Source organism: Hesperophylax consimilis, chromosome 12 (assembly GCF_061612785.1).
Source record: "Hesperophylax consimilis isolate HC1 chromosome 12, BYU_Hcon_1.0, whole genome shotgun sequence".
Taxonomy (NCBI): Eukaryota; Metazoa; Arthropoda; class Insecta; order Trichoptera; family Limnephilidae; genus Hesperophylax; species Hesperophylax consimilis.
This window is the reverse complement of record NC_142847.1, coordinates 33,861,783-33,888,333: the sequence shown is the minus strand read 5'-3', so window position 1 is coordinate 33,888,333 and position 26,551 is coordinate 33,861,783. Positions and strand designations below refer to the sequence as shown.

Below are 26,551 nucleotides of genomic sequence, written 5' to 3'. Positions count from 1 at the left end.
TAACTGTAAAAATTTTATTAACAAATAAATAACTACATACATGTTTCGTAAAAAAGTATAAGTGCTAATAATGTCTATGTTACAATACATCATTTCATTGGAAGGCGAGATAAACAGATTACACCATGTGCAGTTTTGTAAAATGCACTTAGTAACTCGGTAAATACATATTTACATAATTAATGTAGGTATGCCAGAATCAAAACACTTTGTAGTCATTATGTGTCGTCTATCTTATTACTTGTTTATAATCATGAATTGGTAATCGTAAATATCACAAAAATATTTCATGATTATTTGTTGTGAGACACTTAATAATAATTATTAAAGCATATATTATTTAGAAATGAAGAGCAATATAGTAAAATTACTTGATCTTATTTGCATATCGATGATGTGTCCTATGTGATGTGAAATGTATTGCAACTATATATTAAATTTAATTACTAAATGCAATGACAGTTATGATATGATGCTAAAAATGACTAAAATGATAAAACGCAGGGATTTGTGAAATAATGTTAAAAAAACTTACAAAACTAAAAAAAACATCATTAATATCAGCAATATGTAATTTCACAAAAAACTTCATTGCAAACAAAAGAAACAATATTTTAGTGTGAATTCTTTACAGCCACAATAGGGTTAAAAAAAAAAAAATAATTACGCAACTATTTGTATTGTTCTATTTGCTTTCACCCACAAAATTATTCAAATAAATTTAATTTCGAAAGGTTAAAGAATTTCATATAAAATAGGAATACATATGTAACTGCAGCTACGATAAAGTTTTTAAAACCACAAGTAAATATGTAAACAGATTAATTTTATTACAATGATAACATAGCTTCAGAATTGTGTAACTGTAAAAGATGGTAGTCAACAATAGAAGAGAGAAAATTACTAATTTTCCAGTAAAATATATTTTTGTTATTTGGATATACGCAAATAAAACCAAAGGTGACTTTTCTCTTATAAAAATGATAGCACATCAAGTTGTATAATATTTTTATGGGTAATTAAAATTTTACCAAATAAATAACATAAATAAAAGGTACATTATATTTTTAATATTTTCATAATAAAAACGATTAATATAAAAATTTCACAATAACATTACATATAAAATATATCTTATTAACCCTTAACAAGGCGATGAGTGATGCTGCTAATATCAATGATCATTATTCAACCTAGATTGAAAGAGATTACAAATAAATTAAGTATCAGAACTCCAGATACATTTTAAATGTGAAAAAAGTGATTACATTTTTATTTTTATGTATTTGTACCTCGTGCAAGGCGTGTTGTGTTACCTACAGTTTTAAGTATTACACGACAAAGCATAGATTTTAACACTTATGTTATTACTTAAATTTATCAGTACATGCCAACAAAGTTTGTACTTGTGTTGATAAAAATATTGATTGGACAAGCGTCCATAAATGTGGAAACAACTACCATTATATTAAATTTGCATAATATTTGATAATCTAGATATGTGAGCAATGATTTGACGAGTTAATGTATACATAATAGATTAGAGACCCATTAAGTTTTTAACAAAAGGAAGAAATGCATAACGCAATCTAGTTTAAACAATAATGCCAATACTTTGTTTGGTAAGATTTTCTTACTCCGCTTATTTCTTAATGCGCACAAATTTTTAAATAACACTTAGGATGGGTTGTTTCATAGAATTTGAACAGTTCATTAAATTTCAACATTCATTTGCGAGTTCTGTGAATGTTTTCAAGTTTTGTTATTATTTATTTTTTTACAATGAATATACAATGTTTACAAGTCATACTGCTTTAATTTATACTACACTTCCATTAAAAGCATTTGCTTGTGGATGGAAGAGGAGTGAGGAGATATCATTATAGGCCAGTTACTCAACAGTTACTTGAATAGTTTCTTGATAATAATAGAACTTGAAAAATAACATTGAAATCTGGAGAATTGTTCTAATTCTCTGAAACAATCTGTCCTTAGTTTCAACTCGGAACAGATATTGTCTAGTGAGTCGGGTAGCGCACATGATTTGTAAATAACCATTGATGTTAATAAACGACCGGGTTACCGGTAATATAAAAAAAAAAAAAACTTAATTACTAAAAGAAATGACTGTCTACGTTGAGATTGAAAAAGATGCATTAAACATCCAATATTTTTCGATGAAATTTCAAAATTTCCTGTGACGACCAGTTTCCACACCATGTTAAAGTGATGTTCTGACTTTTGTCGTAGTTAAATAGTTAAATCTAAATTGCCGCTAAATTATCACCGTGCGCCAGCTGATTCCAACTGATGTTTTTTACAAAATTATGTTTTTGTAAATTGTACCGTCTTACCATGTATGTAATCTATCAAAAGTACTTTCCCCAGAATAGTTTCTTACATTCAAAGAAACGATTTTTTTCAATTGTACCTATCGGTAATGGCGGCGCACAAGGGATTAAATAACCTAAACTAAGAACCTAATAACCTATTTTGTGCATGTTTTTCCATCTCCTCTGAAAAAAATAATTGTTTCTTGTACTAATTAAGTTGAAACGAAGTGTTATTACAATAATTCAGGCATATTATTAGAAGTAAGTGGAGCAAGAAATTTTACCCTTTAAAAAGAATCAATCTGCCTTGTCAGAGTGTGAAGGTCCTAGTGTAGGTGTAGTCTACCGCAGCTTCCTGGAGATGGCGTCCACCATCTCGTCGACGCGGGGACTGGTACCCTTGAAGGTGGCCGGGCTGGGCCCGATCATCTGTATGAGCTGCGGCACATCCTGCCCCGAGATCTGGCAGAACTTGCTCAGCGCCTTGAGGCAGCGGTACAGGTGCTCCTCCCCGGGCACCGTGGACAGGTGCTGCAGGATGGCCATGGCCAGCTCCACCGCAATGTCATCAAACACCTGTGAACAAACACAACAGACGTTAATAAACACATTCATCCTTTTTTGATTGGGTAATAAATGATCGATCTAGATTTTATGGAATTTTGTATCTCCTAATTAATATTATTTTTATTTTGACAGTGAATTTTTCAGTACTGGGTTGGTTTGCATAAACACTGTTAAATTACTGTGTTTCATTTTATAGAATATTATAAATATAAATAATGTGAGTCAGAATTAATTTGAAAGACTTATAAATAAACAGCAAAGACAACATAGATCACAAAGCCAAAAGTCATAAACGTAAAATATTATGAACAAAAAATAGCTGAGTTATGCACGTGAAGCATGAAAATTTATTACATACATATACCGATGAAACAAGCTAATGATGAAATAAGTGCTTTTTCATGATTCATGATGCAACATTTATGTAGGAATTTGGGTCGTTGGGAATATCAGTTTACTTTTCTACGGAATATTTTTATGGTCCCTAGTTGAACAAGTTGCTAACAATTTGGCAGACTAAAGTCACCACTATCACCCATAAAACAAAAAGCTATAAAATCAGTGATTAATAAAGGAAATAATAATATTTGTATTGCTGATAGAAATCTATATTCTTGTTCACCATTTTGGCCACTTCCCAGGAGAGAAAAAACCAACTACGTTTTCAGGCATTCGGAGCGCGTTGAACATTTTATTATCATGGTAGGACCGTTAATAAGTATTAAAAAAAATGCGATTTTATTTTTACGGATGTACAATTGTTACCACATTAGTAACGTGAGTGTGGCGATGGATAAGAAATGTCAAAATCTGATTTATTATGACACAAATACTCAAACATGACCATTAAATTTGGAGTGTTATATTAAATTTCACGCTTATGGTAAAACTGTTTTTCTCATTGTTATAATATTGTGGTCATTTTCATTTTCTTTTCAAATTTGAAATTATTATTGACTGAGCTTAGCGAAGTCCTGTTTTAACTGTTTTGAATTTGATCTGTCTGTAATTTTTTTTTTTTTTTTCAAATATTTAATCGTAATATTAGTAAATAAGAGAAGATTAGAAACATACTTTTTTTGGACGCGAGATTCACTGTTCAAATAACTTCTAGTTATTATCTTTCCACGAAAATATTTTTTCGATAAGGCTTAAAGCTGTTTTTTAACTTTTAATGAAAAGTTGGATGGACTTTACCGTCTGTGATATTGTACCCCTGAAATGATAATGATAAATTGTTGATAACCTTCCTTTACACCTTGCTGAATTAAAAAGAAAATCCCTGATGATAGTGATTATTGTTATCTCCGTGAAGTGATTTATGTGTCTGTAGTCATATCTAGTATAGTATTTGCTGGGCTCAGTGTATTGTCAATAGCAACCAACTACCTGCTCCGTTACGGCCTGTTGTCTGATGACACTCAACTTTCATAATCTCTTTAACGTTTTGAGCAACAAATGACTTTCTTCCCCACAGCTTGTACCTACCGGCTTTATCAACTTAACTAACCAATAATAATAATAGATTTTATATAATTATTATGTGGTTTAAATAGGGGCCACTGATTAAGTAACTATGAATTACTACTGATAAGAATAAGCACGAATATTGATAATGCGAATGATAAGTTTTCTTCGAGTTAGGTGAATTATTACATATTTCAGATTTTTGTCATTTAAAAATATTTTTAATACTCCCGTTCCGAAGGGGGCTAATACACTTACCCCAAACGAGAATTTTGTGCAATATCCAAGTTGTTTTTACATCACATACTCCATAATATAGGTTATCCTAGCAAAACTATTCGGTAATTAAGAGATATTAAATAATATCTACACTCCTTTTAGTACTATGTATCTCTTTTACTGTTTTACATTGCTTGATGAATGAATGGAGGGCGAAGATGGGTGATTTCTGGTTAATACGATAGATAGTAACTAATATCTGAGTATTAATGGAAATAGCAATAGGAAAATGAATAGACACGGTCACTATGCAATTTTACGGGGGATTCTAGTGACCCCCTTTCGGTTCATACGCAATTTTTATCTTCAGGTACGTAAAGGTTAATCTGCTAACTACCCAGCATCTAAACAAAAAATTTCCAGGACTATTTATTACAAGCACCAGTTTTCCATCAAAATCCTTACTTTTCCCACATTACGAGTGCTGCCATTACTACAAAAATAAATATATCTTTTACTTTATCAGAGAAAGCAATACTGATATATGCGCGCAGAGAGAGGTCAACAGGTTAAAAGCATTACATACATGTAAAACAAAATCACAAATGTTTTTTTAAACCACTAAAGTGATAAGGATGAAATTAATAAATAATAAATTAATGAATTATTAGAAGGTTTAGGTTAAAAGTGAAGAATGTTTAATGAATTTGAAGGTTTCTCAATGGAGTAATTAATAATTGGAAAGGATAATATTAAGTATTTAGAATGCTAATTTGAGAGTTTTAATAATTATTATTTTAGAACAACAATGCTATTATTTCCCTAAACTGGCAGCACCATAATGGCAGGTGGGAGGGTACCTTGGAGAGGCACCCCGGTGGTAACATTCTCCTCAACCCTTTAGCATGGTGGAATTTCTGGAAAACAGAGGGCAAGGCGCTGCAGAATATCTCGCTCATATTCAACTATCAATCACAGCTTCACTACTAAAATCTATTATAACCACCGAGTTCAGCTTATGCTTATACATATGTTCAGTTGGTGTTGACCCAACTCTTCAGTTCTCTCCACAACCAAAGTATAATTTGAAGATGTGAGTGTAAATTTTAAAACATGCTTGGGAATAATAAAATAAGGAAAATAAAAAATAAAATAAAATAAAATAATAAAAGAGGAACCCTCTAAGCCGTGTACTCATCTACAAATTGTAACCATTACATAGGCTCTAGTGTGTACACGATGACCACACCACTGTAACTGTAACAGCAGAGGGCACTTTGATTCGCAGCAAAAACTGACAGCCGTCGCCACGCAGTGAGTTAACTGTAACGTAACGGTTACAGTTCGCACATGAGTATGAGGCTTAATACACTTGTACTACGCTTTAGGGAGTAATTACTCATGATAATCTAAAGTTGGCTGAAAATTCGCTACACACGGTATCTGGAAACTGCTAGTACAAACGGGAATCTGAACCTAAAAAATATTTTTTTCGTGTCTGAAGAAAGCAATTTTTTCGGCTACTGAGGGATTTAAAAACTTTTAGATCGCATTTTAAAACACAAAAATTAGTCCGGTAGCGAATGATTTTTTCGAATTTAACAAAAAAAATAAAAACTGCAAAAATCAAATAAAAAAAAAATTATATTGCAAAATGGATTCCAAATGTGATGTAGATTCACCTATTTCCCGCTTGTACTTTGAACGAAAGAGTTTCCGAACACCGTGTATAAGCGTGAAACAAGGTGTATTCAAATCATTGCTTATGATGAAAATATGCGACTACAAACTGTGTGTAGTTAAATAGTTGGCACAAGAATTACATTTATTATCTGCAAAAAAAGCAGAGTGGTTAAAACAAGCCGTAATTGCGTAGGTAAAGTGTTGTTTGATACAGACCACGGTTTTTACCTCCTTGCAGGCGAGGTTGTGCACGATGGCACTGCCTACGTCCCGCAGCTGCGGGTCCTCGCTGAGCAGCGAGTGCACGGCCACCTTGGTGGTCACGCGGATGTTGGAGATCTGCTGGCCCGCGTGGGGCCACTCGCTGATGTACATCAGCCACTCGGAGGAGGAGAGGTGTTCAAACATGTTGCACACCTGAAGGACAATAAAACAATATACAAACATCAAAAGATGGATAAATAACAGATAATAAGCAAACAGAGGTTAGAGAGCACAGAAAACAAGACATCACATTCGTAAGTTATAAGAAAAATTATACTTATACATTTTTGTTGAATTCTCAACATTTTAGGTAAAAAGCTTGCTTCAGAGTTTTTTTTTCATATATTTTATTTTGGTATAAATTTTTACATTTTACACCTAATTTACATCTATTCAAAAACTACCATAATATTTTATTACCTATGTCCTATGTACTAAAATTTTGGCTTCACGACATTAAGATATAACCCATGAAAAACTGCAAGACTTTTAGCTTCCTTTACATTTTAAAGGGAGTTCATTGAACACTTTAAAATATCATAATAAATATTGTTGTGTTTCCGATAAATTTATTTGTCTTAGGAAGCTTAAAATCATTGCAGCTTCTCGTAGGATAGCCATGAACTGTACTATTAATTACTAACACTCTGTAACATATAATCTTGTAAATTATAAATAAATAGAAGGGTATTATAGAGTAAACGTTGCCACATACTTAGCATATTGAGTTGGCGTTGCATTGTTTTTATCCTAGTACAGTAGAACCCCGTTAATTCGAACCCCGATAATTCGAAAAAACGCGTAATTCGAAATTTTCGCAAAAAAAATTTCCGCAGAAAATTTTTTTCATACAAAATTTTTTTTATTCGAAATTCGTTAATTCGTAATTCGAAATTTATTTTTGTCCGCGCACGAAAATTTGTTCGTGTAATTCGAAAAAATTTGATTTTTGCGATAATAAATCATAATATTTCGTAAATCTGAATCTAAAAGTCAGCCGTGGCGGTAAAACGCCGAAAAATGTATTTTAACGTGGTTATACATCGTCCTAATTAGTATTATTATTTTGTAAATCTAAATCGATTTACACTGGAATGCCGTACTTTTTCAAATTTATTTCGAATATCCGAGTTTAAAGGGCCGAGAAAATACATTTTACGCGGATATATGTCGTAGTTTTACGAGTTTACGCCAAATATCTGCATTTAAAGGGTCGGCCGCGACGAAACTCAGCCGGGTAATTTCGATTTACGCGTAAATATATCGTATTTTTTAACTTTACTTCCGCGTTGAAAAAATACGGCGCGACGGAAATCAGCCGAAAATTTTCGATCCATGCCGAAATATGACATATTTCTACGAATTTACTTCAAATATCTGAACTTAAAAGGCCGGCCGCGACGAAAAACTGCCGACAAAATTCGATTTACGCGGAGATATATCATATTTTTACGAATTTATTTCTAATATCTGAATTTGAAGAGCCGGCCGCGACGTAATACGGCCGCGAATTCTCGTTTAACGCGGAAATATATCGTATTTTAACGAATTTAAATTCAGATATTTGAAATAAAGGGCCGGCCGCGACAGAAAATTACCGCGAAATCTCGATTTACGCGGAAATATATCGTATTTTTACGAATATCTCAATTTAAAGGGTAGGCCGCGACCGAAATCGGCAGCGAAATCTCGATTTACGCGTAAATATATAGCATTTTTATGAATTTATTTCGAATATCTGAATTTGAAGAGCCGGCCGAGACGGAATACGTCCGCTAATCCTCGTTTTACGCGGAAATATATCGTATTTTTACGAATATCTCAATTTAAGGGGTAGGCCGCGACCGAAATCGGCAGCGAAATCTCGATTTACGCGTAAATATATAGCATTTTTATGAATTTATTTCGAATATCTGAATTTGAAGAGCCGGCCGCGACGGAATACGGCCGCGGATCCTCGTTTTACGCGGAAATATATCGTTTTTTTACGAATTCAAATTCAGATATTTGAAATAAAGGGCCGGCCGCGACGGAAAATTACCGCGAAATCTTGATTTACGCGGAAATATATCGTATTTTTACGAATATCTCAATTTAAAGGGTAGGGCGGGACCGAAATCGGCAGCAAAATCTCGATTTACGGGTAAATATATAGCATTTTTACGAATATCTGAATTTACAGGGCCGGCCGCTACGGTAATCGACCGCGAAAATAAAGAAATAATTGGTATTAATACGAATTTACAACTAAAATACCACCCGGATTTGAAGAGGCGGCCGAGAAAATCGATTTTCGGCGTTTTTTTTTTTTTTGTTGTTCATAAAATTTCGAATTACGTGGGAATTCGTTAATTCGAAATTTGATTTTTGATGTCCGCTGGATTTCGAATTAACGAGGTTCTACTGTATATCTGCTGCAGCACGATATAGACAGCATACCTGTTGTCTGAATTATTTTCATTCTTTTAACTTGTATTTTATCAGGTGACCAGTGACCACGAATGCATGCACTATCTCCGTATCACTGAGTGTAATTCTCAGTCACCGGTACACTTAACGTTAAGCCAGATATTTTCGTGGATTAACTTGATGAAAGCAGTCATAAGATAATCATTGTAATAATCTTCTTCAACAGACTCATATACAAAAGGAAAATGTGAGGTGAGGGTGACTTACGAAGAGTCCTAGTGCGCGCTGTTCTTCAATCTGCAGGCGGTCAATGGAGTGCGCGTAGTTCATGAGCACGTGCTCACGCCTGTCCTGGTGCAGCAGCAGCACCACGTCGTCCTTCAGCGCGGCACAGGCCAGCGCGTTCAGCACGGCTTCACGGCAACCAGGTTGCAGGGCTGCATCGCTGAGGAGGCGGCCTTAAGGAATACATTGAAAAGGTTATTGGTTGTAGTACAATAAATTAGTAAAGTTGTGTCTGAAGCCCAGACTGTCACCCTGCTTACAAAAACACCTATGTATCTGCTTCTAGAAGCGCAGCTAATAACTTAGGCTAGCTTGAGAGGATATAAGGTGTAAACCCACTAGTTTGTTATCTGTCCAATGTATTGGTACCCAAAAATCTTTAATCTCTGGTGTGCCACTGATGCTGAAACACACAATAAAAAAAAATCATTTCTCCGAATATAAGGAGCTATTAAGGGGAAATTACTTACAGTAGATTCTAAACCATCTTCATAAATATATAATCACATTATTTGGTAAGACAAAAACATAATTTTGCAAAAAACAATTGAAATTATAAAATTTGTTATTCCCGTCATTGCGTGAAGCTCAGAATGTATCACCACCCACGACACTTTTCCAAAAAACAGGATTTAAGTTTGCTTTATATACATAAATGAGACTTTTAGGAGATAATAGGAGGTAGTAAAAAGAAACACTGACCAATGAAGCAGAGGAAGTTGTCTCCGAGGGCCCAGCTGCCCTCGTTGCCCACTAGGTAGTGCTGCAGCTCCTGGAGGCTCTGCTCGTCCTCAGCTGAGAGGGATGCGGAAGAAAGGGAGGCAACTAGTTTTTCATAGGCAGGGGCGCACTAGAACAACAATAAAACATTTCAATATGAGAGTGAAGGATAGAAAGGAATTTCAGTATCTCCATTAAAATTTCTGGACAGACAGACAGACAGACACTTACATTTTTTGTAATGACTTTTAAATTTAGTCATATTAAATCAAAAGCAATAAAAAATAAACCTATCACATTATCGGGGGCTTAAAATTACTACAAAAGTGCAACCTCAGACCTTACTTAGAGTCCCCATCAGAACCCCTACAGACTATGTTTTTAATTCCCTGAATATTATGTCTCTGAAACAAGTACATATGTATATTAAAAAAATATTTATTTATGCATTCAAAAACCAGGATAACTTTGTACACACAAACTCCAGTCGATTCACAAGATCCTCAATGCAATGTACATTTTACCAACCTACCACTAAAACGAATTGGGCAAAGAAATTTGCAATATTTCTCTATAAAACTATTTAATATCCTCCCTCTTGCAATAAAAACCATTAAAAATATAACCGACTTCAAAAGAAGTATTAAGATATGGATTATGGACACGGGAAGGAAGAATATAGATAAAACGTTGCAACCTAACAAAGATTAATGTTATGTTATGTTTTTCTCATATTATATCACTTTATAATTTACCTCTTATATATTTTGAACATTTACAAAAATGACTTAAAAAAAATTATCGTACTAAAAACCCTTGACCAAATTTACAATTTATAATTCACACAAATTATCATGTACTATGTGACCTTAGAACGGGGTACCCCAGTAAGGTCTCATTCTTTTCAACAAATGTAAAAAAAAAAAAAAAAGTATCCAGTTCAAAGCTAAAAAAACGAATTATTTAATATATTATATATCTATGTATACACGGTGTCCGGAAACTCGTAGTACAAGCGGGAAACTGGAGAATCTACACCACATGGGGAACCCAAAAAAACATAAAGTTTTTTGATTTGAGCATTTTCAAAAAAAAAAAAAACCAAAAAAAAATATTTTTCGGCTATTTTAGGGTTAAAGTTTTTTCTGGTGTTTAGGGTTGAATAACAGATGTTTTAACCCTGCAGAGCAGAAATATTTTATGATTACACCGGGTTAAATGAAGGGTGATTTCAAAATAATGCTTCAAATCCGAGTTTCTTCATTTGTTTTACTTTCAAATAGTTTTAATTAGTTGGGTACTTTGATCTTCAGTAATAATTTATAAGAATTTGATTAAAAAAATAAAAAAAAAATCAACTTCAAACTCGATTTACTCGATAACGAAAGCTCAAATAAATAAAAAATATACTACAAAATCGACTCCAAATGTGATGTAGATTCACCAGTTTCCCGCTTGTACTACGAGTTTCCGGACACCCTGTATAAAGAAGATTTTTTGTGGTGGGTGGGCAGCCGGGCAGCCAAATGGCGGACACTGGACAGGCGGTGTGGATTTGATTTATTTACAAATCTACAGTTTTGTTCCGAGATTGTGAAATTTTGCTATCTTTGGCCTTCGAAACAAGAGGAAAGGTCACTGTCTAAGTTTGATTTAGAAAAACTCTGTGTAAATCCCGGGCAACGCTAGTAATAAATAAAATAATATACTTTGAACTACATAAATATCTCTTTTATTGAGGCATTACAAGGGTAAAGCGTCGATTCTCCTGTAAATTTCTACTTTTGTAGATAACGTTGTTTGACTTTAAGCCCTCCATTTATTTTATGAACCTCACTGGTTGGCAAATCACGATGACAGCTCAAATTTTAATAAAATATAATTTTTTAGATTCTAACTGTCTTAAATGTAAATTATTATTTTTTTGATAAATTAATGTTTTAAAGACAAGATTTTATTTATGCATAGCACAAAGGATAACAATTATTTTTATAAGCAATAATTGTTCGCCTGAAACACTCATCCACATTGAAAAAATCTCCTGATAAAAAATACATGACGCCAACGGGACTCGAACCCGTGTCCATTCGATTTCCGGCCGAAAGCTCTGACCACTGAGCTATGGGGGCTTATTTCTTACCCGAGAAAATATTCAATATATGCTAGTGTTTCATTCAACAATTACTGCTTTTTACATTTTTTTCACCTGAGAACAACCAACTTTATTTTTATATGAGAAAGGCATTGTAAGTGCTAAATCTCTCACTAGATGGCGTTGATACAAATTGTATAGTGTTTCAGGCGAACAATTATTGCTTATAAAAATAATTGTCTTAAATGTAGTTATGTCATTTATAATGAACGATGTAGAAAACATTGAGATTAAGTGTACCTCCATATCCTTAAAGACTATGGGTGGATCCCTGGCGCGCTTCCTCTCCTCCTCCTCAATGCGCTCCTGGCGCTCCTGCTCCAGCACGCGGTCGCTGGGCAGAGTCTTGGCGGGTCTGGCCTCCACTTCCTCGGAGTCCAGGTCGTCCATAGCCTCAGCTCCGTTGCTGTTTCCGTTCAGCTGCTCGGCGGCTGCTTCAGCCATCTGATGGTTGGATTTGGACGGGTTTGGAGGGAAACCTGTGGAATTATTAATACATATATGTTTTACGAAGAAAATATTTCACTGTCACATTTATCCGAGGGGCTATCGGAAAGATCTTCTTCTTCATTTTGTTTATTTTAGATAGTTTCTTCATTCAATGGCATCCGGCATTGGTACACACTGGTTGGTGGACACTTACTACAATGTCCTTGGTGGCTTACAATCACCCAATGCTGAGTCCTTCAGAAAGTCCCCATTTGTGCAGAATGCAGTTTCGTATTGCAAAAGGTAAAGCAACAAAGATATTGTATGATAGTTACCTGAATTGCTAAGTTCTGAGTACTCAGAAGAACTGTTGCTCTGTTTCTCGGATTCTCGCTCCTGTTTTTTCTTCTTCTTCTGTTTCTTGCGTTCCTTGCGGGCGATCTTCTCGTTGATGGAGTTTCTCTTCTCGTCTAATGCAAGTGACTGTAATCTGAAATGGTTACAACAAAAACATATTAGGTTAGTATTTCTGGAAAAATTCTGTATTATTATTGTTGTTAATTGAACTTAGACAGAAGGTAACTAATTTAAATAATACTAAAAATTAATCAATACTTCAATAAAAAACAAAAAAGATTACCTAGCTTCTTCTATTTGGGTATTGAGTTGAAGAAAGTCTGGACTTTCTTGTCTCGTACCTCTTGCAATGTTCTGTAAAAAGAGAAAGACAACATAATTAAAAATGGATTCTAAAAGGTGCATTTATTTTATTTTTAAATTTTTTAAAAAGAAAGACAAACATTCCCGGGTTACGAATAACCTGATAATATTTGAAAATCTCCTACTACCACCACAGTAAGCAGAAAGTGTTGCTTGTGTTGTGACGGAGGACTTGGCCAGCCGAGGAATTGAATATGTATTTCGTAAAAAGCATTTTTGTAATTTGCTGGGGATATATAAATCAATCAAAACCAAATTGATTTTCACTATTAATGTAATAAAAAATTAAACAGTAAATAAAAATTCAAGGAAGGTCTTTAATAAGTGCCTTGTGGAACACCAAAATAATCATTTGCATAAAATGAATGAAATAGGTACTAGATCTACAGTATCCGTGATAAGCCATACCTGAGCACCAGAGCCAAGACTGTCGATGAGCGGCCGAAGGGACTGTCCCAGCGGGGTGCTGAGGATGTCTTGAGGAAGTTCGAGGATGTACTTGGGAATGCTTCCACCACACAGGAAGTTGGCAAGGGAATCTGTGAAGTTGTTGCAGTTGTAGTCAAACAGATTATAGTCCGTGCCCCTGAAAAAAAGACAAAAATAACATAAAAGAATAAAAATAAAAATGTGTATATTGATGAAATTGCCAACTATTCAACAATTTGACTAATGATTTTAATATTGAAGCATCTGGAATGTAAAAACTACGTATTGCCAACTGCACGGTTTGGGAATTTAAATGTGAAGACAGGTAGATAAATAAATTGAAAATTTTATTTTACACATAATCACATTTTGGCATAGTTTCCGGAATCTCGAAGTTAGTTCAGCTAGATTAGAGACGAAATTCTCACACCACTCATTCAAAGAATAGTGAATAATTAATTCAGTATAGTTACAAAATTGTTACCTGAATGTGCTTTGTCCTAGACCAACAATATAGTCAGTAAAAATCTGGTAAGGGATGAATGTGTCTCCGAGCTTTTCTATCCTTTCTGGAGGTCCTAGTACAGTTCCACCCTGGAAAAGAAAGAAAAACATATTGATACATCATGACTAAAGAAACAGATTGTGATTAGTTTTTTTCTACATTAATATATTTTGTCTATTGATATGAGTTTGTGTTGCTTTCATTGAAAATTTGAAAATGTCTGCTGTTTGTAATCATTTCACAATCAAAAGAACTAAATGACTTTTATGACTGAGAAAGGCGGAAATTCATAGAAAACCATACGTATGTAAACAAACACATTTGAATTAAAAAAATATCAGCATTATGCCAGAAAAATAAAAATACCGCATGCGTCAGTTCCTCCTCAAAATAAACAACGACGCAGAACATAAGTACAGATTTATATTGGAAGATGGATAAACATTACGATATTAACCCTGAATATTGGCAAAGATTCTACACCTTGCAGATTCCTTACACACTTACTGTCCAGCGGCACCAAAATAGCTAATGGAAACTTATTCCAAAGTTTGATGCCAAATTATTGTTGTTGTGACTAGGGGCGTTGAGAAATAGATGCTTTTAATGTGATTAATTGAAACACAACACACAGTTCTAACACAAAAAGAGTCGGCTAAAGCAAAGACAAGACTATAATGAACGTAACATAAATAATTAAAGAATAGTAGAAAAAATTCTGTTTGTTGGTTCTGATTGAGACAGCTTGGACCGCATTCATTACGGTGAAGAAACAATTTATTTTATAGAAGGATAGAGAGAGCGAGGGCGATCTTCAAAGTGTAAGTTCAGATGTAAGTGCTAGTCTTAGATGTAGTTATAAGTCTCAGTAGGTTGTTAGCTGTAGTCATTAGGTATTAATCTCAGTTGTAAGTCACTGAAAGTTATGTTATTAGTTATAAGTCTAAGTGATAGGGTATAGGATAAACATATCTATAAATTAACTTGTAAAGCGCCTTGAGGTGATTTCCAAACGAAAATGGTTCAATCACTAATTAAAACACCCTAGACATATAGGATGACTAAAAAAGGGTGACTTTCTTCAATCGAAAATAAATTGCGAAATTGTTTAAAAAATAAAATAAGAAGAACTAATTGATATTGTCATGAGAAGCACCAAATGCAAGTTCATCCATGTGAATATGCAGAGGAAAATTAACAGATGACGATGTGGAGGAAGATTTTAAACCCGCGTTAAAACTTTCATTACCGTTACGGATGCAGTTAAGAAAGAATGATAAAAAAGATACTGTCTTTATTGAAACTCTGCTCCCATAGCCCTAATCATTACACTTATAATGACCTTTGAAAGGCTTAAGACTTGTATATTAAATATTATTATGTACACGTACTCAATTCGTATCTGGATTACTAGAAACTTCTAGAAAACTAACGCATAGATAAACGCAAAACTAAATATGTCATGATATACAGCAATGCTGTGAATCACAATTATATTTTTGACGAGCATGCATCTCTACCTGATATTTCACAACTATTATTATCAATTGCAATGTATGAAAGGAACTCAATTAAAATGTAGGTGGTCAATACACAACAATAATAATTAATTAAGAATCACAAATAAAATTATGAAGAAGTTCACTAGATAATAATACCACATATTGTATACATATTTTACCAAGAAATTTACGATTTCCGATTAACAGTTTGCAAACAAAATATTATTATTATTATTAAATTTAAATTTATGTGGGTACCTAATTAACAGCACATTTGAATATATTTAGGCAACCTTACATTTGATAAAAGTGGACTGTATTGAATCAGGAAGAGCAAAAACTGAGAGAAAGCATTTTACAATTTCACTTCCTACAGCGTGTCAAAAAACTGTGTATTTTTAGACCAGAATACAGGTCAAACTGAGACAGAGAGAAACATTATCTTACTTTAAAATACTAGACTCTGTTCTTTAAATAATATACATCTATATTTCATAGAATCTCCGTTAAATTTGACATACATTTTTTAAATGATAATAATGCATGCTAATGATTGATTTTAATAATATTAACATATTTAAAAAAAAGTTTTACATACCAACAAATTCCATCGAATAAATTATTTATTCCAATATTGATTAATGAATATTAGTAGAAAATTAAACTACACATAAATATGAATACTGACCTGCAGATAATAATACATTTTTTTAATGGAATGTTAAATAAGTAGGTACCCATTTAAGAAATATTTTTTGTCAATTTAGAATAATAAATTTATTTATTTGATGTATATAAATCAAAATTATTAATAGATCAGCAACACGTTGCTTGTGAATAAATTAGGAGAATATTTACTCTGGTATGGTGGTATCGGGTATCCAAGGGTGTCCAAACAAAAACAGTATGCACACAAAACGCAAGTTCCTCAAATGCAACAAAGTGACTTCGCTCTCAGGTTGTTGGGAATTATTATTTAAACACGAGGTTGCTGAGATTTTTCGGAAAAATGAAACCGGCAATGGCGGCACTGTTCTGAATTTAACTGAGGCCAAACTGGCTAATGCCTGAGGGAATATGTGTACGTGTGAGTAATAATATAGTGGTGACTGTGTGTGTGCGTTGTAGAGTCGTCAGGCGGGAGAAATTCGTAATGCACGCAAATAGATTGGTTTATATTTGGAAGACACTCTTCTAAACATTCATTGGTAAAGGGTACCTTACCACCACGTCGCTAGGAAATGCTCTCGTGTGTGTGGGTATTTTTAGAAAGGTGAAATTTTTATTTATTTTCGGCTATTATGATTTATCAATTTTTAAATGGGCAATTAATATGGTAGCTAATTGGAGAACTTCATGCGAAAAAAGTTCTTTAAAAAACGATCACATCAGAGAAGAAAGGATATTATTTTGTCTAAGTAATACCTTGTTTGCGAAAAATATGACCCAGTCTCCGCTCTCATTAGACCTTTTAAATTTGTAAAATACTAATATGTATTACTATATTTAAATTAATTTGGTGTAAAAGTTTTGTTCAGACTGTGAATGCTTAATTTCAAAACATAAAATTACGTAAAGCAGATCCAATTGCATCATTTATTGGAGAAGCTTGTAATATCAATTTAATGCATTTCTGAATACTGCCTGAGAAGCTGTTTACAGAACAAAAAATAGCACTACTAAAAATAACCCAACTGGAACATTTTCATGTCCAGTGGCATCTGTTGGAGTTTCCCGAAACTAATGCAAGCCGCACGGTCAAATTATAGCAGGAAACTAGATTAGCCGGGAGCCTTACCTTCCAATTGGGCCTCGACAAACGATAATAATATAACAAATTTTACAGGAGAATTTCATATAACTTATCATTTCGTTATCATATTATTTTCAGAACTAAACTGTGTTTAAAAAAATTGTAAGCTTGAAATTAAGTATTTATAATTAAGAAAATTCAACATTGAAGTATGAATACACATGTAATTAATTTATTATGAAAGCGTATTTTATCACCTTTCAAAAACAATTATTAGTTATCGGATACATTCGGAATATCCCTTTTATTTGATTTTATTCAGAAGCAGAAATACACACAAATTCTCCGACTTTCTGACAGTATCTTTAGGAAATATAACGGTCAATATGCCAGAGGCCTTAAATATTAATTTGTCTTCAAATTAAATTTAATATATTGTATTGGGAACTTCAAGGATTTCTTTTTCCATAAATTCACACTTAGATGCTTTCATATTTATTTAGACATTTGGGCATTTTATGTGTGTATGTGCTTTGCATTTTTCTACCATACATAATCATTTTAAACTGACACCAAGATCAACAAGTGAAATATTGTTTTCTGTTCTGAACGGTTATTAATGGTTTTACTTGAACAACTGATGAGAAAATTTAGCAAAAGGCATCCTAGCGCAATTTCAGACAATTTAAAATAAGCAAAAGTAGGTCTTACGTATTTTAGAGGCCTTAATACTTATAGTAAGTACCATTATATATTTTAGAGGCCTTAATACTTATAGTAAGTACCATTATATATTTTAGAGGCCTTAATACTTATAGTAAGTACCATTATATATTTTAGAGGCCTTACTACTACCTATAGAAAGTACCATAATATAATTTAGAGGCCTTACTACTAAGTAAGTACCATTATGTATTTTAGAGGCTTTTCCACTTTTTAAAATAATAATAGTATAAATAGTAAGTACTATTTTTTCATTCTAAAACAATTTATATGTCATTTTCACAACCCACAGACCAAAGAAAAGACAGACGTGAAATAAAGACAATTCTTCATTTGATCATTGAAGACAATATTAGCGAGTTTTAATAATATTTGAAATTTCAAACGGAAATTCGAAACAGAAAAATTAAAAAAAAAAGATTCAGTTGAATGTAGTTTTTATTTGTTTAAATTTTCATTTGTTAGTCGCTAATATTGTCTTCAATGATTAAATATTACAATTTGTGGTTTACTCATTATGTTATTCCAAAAAAATCTTCATTCCATTACCCAAGTTAGAGTCTTCAACGAGTTAAAAAATAATGACCGCCAGTATTATTTTGGAACAATGCGGAAAATAGGGTAATTTTTTTTATCAAAACACAATTCAATGACGAAGGTATTTTTCTGGAGAATAACAAAATAGGTGAAAATAGTTCGGGTTTACTTTATTATTTATAAGCATTCAATAATATAATAATCAGTTCATTAGAATTCAACTGTTTGTCGTCTTTTGGTATAATAGATTTAGTAACTGCCGGCCTTCAGAAGAATTTTAGATAGTAAATTTCAGTAGTAACTTTGACATATATTCAGTGAAATTATATTGAAAATTGAAATATATGTAACGAAGAGTGTCTGTGGTGGGTGGCGTGCCTTTGTTTTTTTTACAAATCCAGTTTTATTTTTATTTCAAAATTGATTAACCCTTAGGATCTGACCAACTACAATAGCAGTGCAGTGAATTTTTTTTTAAACGTTGACATTGTAGATGCCTGTCAATTATTTAAAATATAGATTTCAATATTATATTTAGATTTGAGATATTTACAAAATATTACCCGTCTTCTAAGGGATAAATTTACACACTAGATTTTCAAAACAAGAAGAGGGTAACTGTCTTTGGGAGATTTTCAAAATAAATGGAAAATTAGTGTTTATATCTGATTTTGAAAAACGCTTCAAAAAAGGCTTCAGCTTATTTGAAATTTTTTACAATGAAATTCCAACATGACTATCTTCAATGACCTTAGAGGTGATATGACATAAAATTGACCAATATTGTAGGTTAACTAACTAACTAACTAACTAACTAACTAACTAACTAACCATCACGCCGTTTCTCCGCAGGGGTAGGCAGAGAGGATGGACCGCCAAACAACTCGGTCTTGGCACACACTCCTTGCCTCATTCACATTCATACTTCGTAGGTTAATTTTGCAAAACATGTTTGTCTTAAAGTCTGTGCTATTTATTGCAGTGTTTATAAGGGGGCCTTGATAATATTGATTTTATTTTAATTTTAAATGGATATTATAATTTACGTAAATATTCCAACCAAACACCGGAGACATATTTATTAAATTGCACATCAATATGCTGCACCATTTCAACAAAATTATTGGCAATTAACAGCACACGTTTTACTAAAATTATTTAGTTTATTGGTGCAGCTATATATACATTACAGAAAATGCAGAAAACAAAATGAATGCTAAATTTGTGCAGAATGCACATAAATCTAAAGTCTATAAAAGTTGGATAACTACCAAGAGCTATTATTCTAAACCCATTTGATGGATAAATTTGGATTCTCAGAAACATGGTATGGCTTATTATAAAATTTGTTAAGCATTATAATGTACACAGTTTTAAAATAACACTGTAGCCAGTAAAAGATGCAATTATAGACATATAGACCGGTCGGTGGCCGAGTTGACATCGCGTTTGGGTCCCACCCAGGCGTAGTGTGTTCAATTCCTCGGCTGGCTAAGTCCTCCATCACAACACAAGCAACATTTTCAGCTTACTGTGGTGGTAGTAGGAGATTTTCAAATATTGTCAGGTTATTCGTAACCTGGGAATGATTGACTTTCTTTTTTTTTTTAAATAATATAAAAATATGTTTAAGGCAAAAATTTGTAAAAACATATGGGCATCATTGAATTATACGATGCATATTAGCGTGTGCTCTCGAAATAGCCTTTGTCCTGGATAATACTGTTCTCGGTGCACTGAAGACCTAACCTTGAAACCAAGTATGAATTCTATAAAAACATGTGATTTCTCTAAAAAAGAAACCAATATCTATTTTATTGACAGTATCTATAAAGTATAAGAATGGAAACTACATACACATCTCTAAGAAATGGTAACTCAACAATATACCCATCTCTTTGCAAGTATGTATATAAAGTGATTAAAAATAAATAACACATCTCAATATTCAATACCTAACCACTCAATTGCCCCCCTTCATGAGAAATCTATAAAGCAGTCAAGTTCACGAAAGTGGAATTGAGATTGTGCAAAAAAAAAAAAATGTCACATGAAGTAAAAAAAAGGTGTTTCAAAGATGAAAAAAAAAAAAAACTGTCCATAAAAATTTCAACAAAAAATGGTTCATTTTGCCCGTTTTTTTTCTATGCCAAATAATTGTTATCTTTGTGTATTTACATGGAAAATAATTAAATTACAGCAATTTCTTGGTAATTGCATTGATGCCTCGTGCGACCGGTCGATTGGGTGTTTGGGCTTTTCTGACTACTTTTCATAAAACGCAGGGCAATCGAGTGGATATTAAACAAATAAGCTACCATGATCAGGTATTTTAACATCTTATTGTACTACAAAGGAAAGTGAAAGCCTGGATAATCGAGATATTTTAACAATAATAGTTTCATTACTGCAATTTAAATGGGCTTTGAATGTTGTAGCATTTTGGATGATAATGTGGGGGTGTTATTTAATTGCAAATAGCAAAAATGAAGTTCTCCTTCAGTATTTTGTGCTATAAATTCTGGTCACAAATACAGTTGGGGTCATTAAACATGTGCTGAAAGCAAGAATAGCACAGGGAAGCAGTATTAAGTTCTGAAAGGTGGATTATACAAGCACCAAAGGCAGAGAAGATGAAAGATGCATTGCGCAACTGTTTGCCAGACAGAAGTTCCAAGAATTCAAGAAAATTAGAAATGAACAGGAACATGGCGGAAAGTGTTAAGTGTTAAGGGTTTGCACAGCAACACGCTCAAACTTAGGAATGCGTAATTGAGGAAGAGAAGCGCACATTCAAACAAAACCAACATGCACATGTACATGTGGATGCGCAATGCTCGATGCAATGAAATTAAATACAACAGATGAGGTCTACAGGCTCCACTTAAAACAAATAATGATAGCTCTAAACAATTTAAAAATGATAAGTACATAATCTTTGCTTATTTCGCTATTGAGCTATGAAGGTAATAAAAAAATAATATTCCACAATGACACAGTTGTCAGGAGATATATAAGATCCCTGCAGTCTTTTCTTAAACATACTAATTAGTAGCGTGTTATTTTGGTTAGCACAAAGGCCAGTCTTGTGTGTTCTCTATCATTGGTTCATATGCAGTAGAATATGCAAGAGATGTGTGTTTGGTCACACTTATAGGAGCATATTAAATATAGAACAGGGGCGGCTGCCAAGCTGGTCAAAATGCATCGACCTATTGAATGTGGCCCCCGGCCAGGTGAAACACCCAAATTATTGTTGAATTTCATCGTTTCTGGGAACTATTTATTCACTCCTGTTGCCGAGATGGGGAAAAATGGCTAATTATTATTAATTGTGAAAATTGTTATCAATTATTTTAGTTTTAATTTTATAAACCATAAAATATCACCAAACATACAAATTTCGGTATGTATACTGTATGTACCGTGTGCTAGTTAGTCCGTTAGTCAATGAACTCAAATTTGCAATGAATTGTGATTTTAAAATTGGAGCCGATTGTATGAAGAATTAGGACAAGGTGATAAAGTAGGTACCTACCTACATAATACAATATTTTTAAAAGAAAATTATTTTTGTCTCTTTCAAAATTAGAACTGATTCGTTGAGAATTTATACTATCCTGTGACTTTTCAAGTATCTGTGCTAGTGTTCCTTAAAATCAGAAGCCTGGCTCCTAACTACAAAGATCTATTTTTGACATAATTGATCTATAGTGATTTGAGAGAAAATTGGATTATTAAACTATTGGTATGTATTTTTTTAATAAATAAATTGATGCAATCTGTGATTTCGTACATTACAAAAAAAAATCAAAACACAAGAAAATAAAATAAGTTGTAACTTATGGCTCAATAAAAAATTTCAAACAACCTCATGATGTATTTAGATTGCGAATAAAATACACACATATTTTATTAAGAGCATTTTGAAGACGGAAAATGTGGCTGTTAAAATATTTTAATTCATTTTTTGAAATAATATGCACGGCAGTTGTAAACGTGCCAATAATAGCGAAAGGCATTCCACGTCATTGGAATAAGCGAATAAAGATAACATCGTACGACACAGACAGTGTTAGTGTTGTGTACTAAAATTAGCTGGCAATTTACCACTGTTTACTCTCCAAAAAGATTTTACAAAACATGGGTTGGTATGTTTATTCTGTGAGGATGCTTTGGAAAGAAGGATAAATGGGGTAACAATGTTAAAGGTATGTTGAAAGTAGTAAAAAGCTGTAAGGAATGTGCAACGAAATATTATTCTAATTACGACACGCATAAATTTCAAGCATAACGGCGCCAAAATTACCGCTTTTACTGGCGCAATAAACGCAAGGGTTTTGCAGAAACGTGTCATATATTTTCATTTGAAATACGATATTGCTGAACAATTTAGCAAATAGGATTTTGTCAGCGAGCGTGATGAATGTAACTTGTGAAGGAGCTGACAAATTCTGTAGAAATTATATTAATAGAGGAATTTGAAAGGATATCACAGCTGAATATTAAAGCAGAGGAAAGACAGATCATCGAAATTGCAATATAAAATGCCAAGTTTATGCTGATGGAAAATTGAAATCTCGCCTTTTCTTATAATATAATATGATTTATTTTTATTTTTTTAAAAAGAAAGACAAACATTCCCGGGTTACGAATAACCTGACAATATTTGAAAATCTCCTACTACCACCACAGTAAGCTGAAAATGTTGCTTGTGTTGTGATGGAGGACTTAGCCAGCCGAGGAATTGAACACACTACGCCCGAGTGGGACCCAAGCACGATGTCAACTCGGCCACCGACCGGTCTAATATGAATGTCTTCTCTCATTTTTATGTTTACTGTTATTCTATTAAATTTTAAAATAGTATTACTACTCTTGTTCTGCATATATATTTAATAAAATGAAATAAAATACTTTTTGTTTTAAAACCACGAGTTTGAAAAGTATTTTATTAAATATGTCAAACCACAAAGTGATTGCTTTCTACAATAATAATGCATATATATTCATACCGGTGGACCACGCAATGCTTCGCTATTGCTAATGTCTTTCTCAGACGTCTCCGACTTCTTCCACTATTCACTACTGTATACCACAATGTTACTGTTAAAAAACTACATAACATCGACTCCGTGTGTCATTCCAGTGCCGAGATATTGCGTTAAGTATTCCTCGGGCGTCCCCTACTTCTTCTGTCATTCAAACCACTCTCATACTCCTGGCACTAACATCACTAGCAATATTGGTCTACTACCTTTCGAGTTTTGTGAGCACGCAGGCTGAATTTTTATATATAAAGATATTGGCTGAATTATTAACAATCTTATAGAGCTGTATGAATTGAAATAAAGGGCAATAAATTATACATGACTGGAATTAGATAGATCAAAATGGAGAAGAATATTATGAAAATTAAAAGAAAACTTTTACACATTTTATCTAACTGCGGTAAATAGACAGATTATGCATAGATAAATATTAATGCTAAGTAATACATATTTCATATTTGTGCGATTACGAATACCCATTTTCGGTTCCATGCTAACTCAACACAGTGACTATTCAACACACTTTTAAAAAGTGATATAAAGTCATTAAAAATGAAGTTTTTTTTTTAACCTAACCTACGTAACCCAGTTAATAAAGTTTTTGTTTCATCACTTTCCATGACTTTATATAACATTTTAAAGATGTGATGAATTAACATTTTGATGATTTATCCGGTCACCCCCATTTCCTCAAAAGTTTAGTTTTTTTTTTCCATTATTTCTGGCTTTTCTTGACCATCATTTTAAGTTATGGAGAAATAAAAGGGGAATTTAAATTTTATTTAAATAGGCAAATTTCAAAATTATAATGAAAATTGGAGTCGAGTTCAGACTTAGAAGAGATGAGATGTTGAATAGAGGGGGGACAATTTTAGATAAGGCTTGATAGAAGAGACGTGAATTTTAAAAAGGTGGGAAGGAACAGAACAATGTCCGATCCTCATACGAATAAGTGAAGAAATTTAATTTTTGGAAAAATGGAGGAGTTGTTGAAACCACTGTTTTGATGGGATAGTACTTTTGGGTTATCGTCTACCACATATTTTTTAGGGTTAGGTTAAGTTAGGATTTCACTAGACATCTATTAGCAAATTAAGAAAAATATTTAATTTAGAAGGCTTTCAAACTAACCCTAAAAAAAAATGACCCACAAATACCAATATCTCTTTTTAAGTGAAAAATAAGATACTCCCAGAATACAAGCGAAACAAAATTTAAGGAAGAGAGAAAAGATTTTTGGTTTGCGAAAATATACCATTATGTCAGGAGCCCAAAAGAGCATTTATTTTAAGGCACTCAACATTTTTATTGAACTCGCAACAAATTCAAAACAAGCTAAAAGCACTGACTAAATTAATGTTCGCAAATCATTAAATAATCAGATTAATCTAAGAATTATGTGAGAATTTTACAACAACTAAACATTACCTCAATCAACCACTATAGGACCGAAAGTTTCAAAATGTTCAGACCACACGAATTACAAAAAAATGTCCATGTCAAATGTATTGGACAAATAAACATGGTTGAATACGTCAGGCGCAGGTGAGAGGAAGATAATAGATGGGAGGAGCAGACAGATGACAGTTGGCACTGCAGTAGTGCAGTGAGACAAGTGCACGGCCAACGCTGACCTTGATCCTTGCAAGGGCCAAAAGAGTTTGTTACTCCTCCCAACCACATCACGCGTTGCAACACCGTTTGGCAGGGAATCGCCAAAAGCGTGGAGGGAAATTAATTTACTGGCCGAGACTGCGTAGGACGACTGTCTGCTATAAATCTCTGATATTTAATAAGGATATAAAAGTGGGCAGCTTGTGTCTAGCCAGAATGTGTTTATGTTTAGTGAAATATTATGTGACAACAAGGAAACTTCAAATGAGACAAGAAAGCAGTTTGAATAAAATAAATGCACTTTACATTATGTATGACACCACCAAAAACTGATTTAAATTTCTTGGATGCTTAGCGACTCAATAAAATATAATTTCTATTTTGCTATTGTGCTTTTAAAAAACAATAAATAAATTTTACTTTCGAAGCAGAAACAAAATCCCTCATTTTCTGGGTAATTCAAAATGAATATCCCCAGTGTAAATGTTTATGCGTGTGCACCCATTCAACCAACAGGATATCTGGCCAATCCCTGGCTGATTTATGTTTAAACTTTCATAATGTTTAGTGTTATAACGAGAGGCCATTTGGTAAAACAGAATGCACTGTAGACAGACTTGTATATCATCGTCGCGCTTGCAAAAACGGCTATGTGCCAGATTCTAATAAAAGGTTTTTTTACACCAAAAATTTCTAAAAAAAATCAAGGAATAAGGCCCAATCTCGGCAATGTGTGAAAGTTTAACCGTTATCGCACAATACTCATTCAAACGTTAGTTGACGCATTTGATTACAAAACTGGGAAGTTTTTTGTTTCTCCTGTAAAATTTGGTAAAACTCACATGGCTGGTCTTGCAAAGGCAATGACGATATAAACCAGACGTAATAAGGATTTAGGCATCAATGCTCCTTCAGTAAACAAATCCATAAAATAGATTATATATGAGTCGTGTAATTTCTATAACCGCTATATCAACTTTCATTGATTTGGAGAAAACCGCAAAAAACTGTCACATCTCTAGCGTACATAAGTAAATGCATTAAAATTTTTTATATAATGAATTGGAGTAATAAAATTTCGAAAAGCATTTATTTTTCTATATATGTCTAGCAATAATTAAGTAATTTCGATAAATAAAATGGATATAGCGGATTTTGATACTCACTTCGTGATTTTGAAAGTCAACTG

The 26,551-nt window shown here is 33.0% G+C and overlaps 1 protein-coding gene across 4 annotated transcripts in view; it reads right to left on the bottom strand.

Annotated features, from left to right (window-relative positions):
* LOC149419531 (uncharacterized) overlaps positions 1 to 26,551 on the bottom strand; it is a 39,932-nt gene continuing 13,381 nt past the window's right edge. For 3 of the 4 annotated variants that reach the window (XM_089638358.1, XM_089638359.1, XM_089638360.1), the window contains exons 4-12: positions 14,162 to 14,271; positions 13,657 to 13,834; positions 13,169 to 13,239; positions 12,864 to 13,018; positions 12,340 to 12,578; positions 9,930 to 10,077; positions 9,210 to 9,400; positions 6,486 to 6,686; positions 1 to 2,909 (exon numbers count right to left, since the gene is read on the bottom strand). In XM_089638358.1, the coding sequence (XP_089494484.1) occupies positions 2,676 to 2,909; positions 6,486 to 6,686; positions 9,210 to 9,400; positions 9,930 to 10,077; positions 12,340 to 12,578; positions 12,864 to 13,018; positions 13,169 to 13,239; positions 13,657 to 13,834; positions 14,162 to 14,271 (1,527 nt within the window). In that variant the 3' untranslated portion in view covers positions 1 to 2,675. Of the gene's footprint in view, positions 2,910 to 5,446; positions 5,504 to 6,485; positions 6,687 to 9,209; positions 9,401 to 9,929; positions 10,078 to 12,339; positions 12,579 to 12,863; positions 13,019 to 13,168; positions 13,240 to 13,656; positions 13,835 to 14,161; positions 14,272 to 26,551 lie in introns of all 4 variants that reach the window. The other variant, XM_089638361.1, reaches the window with a different exon arrangement.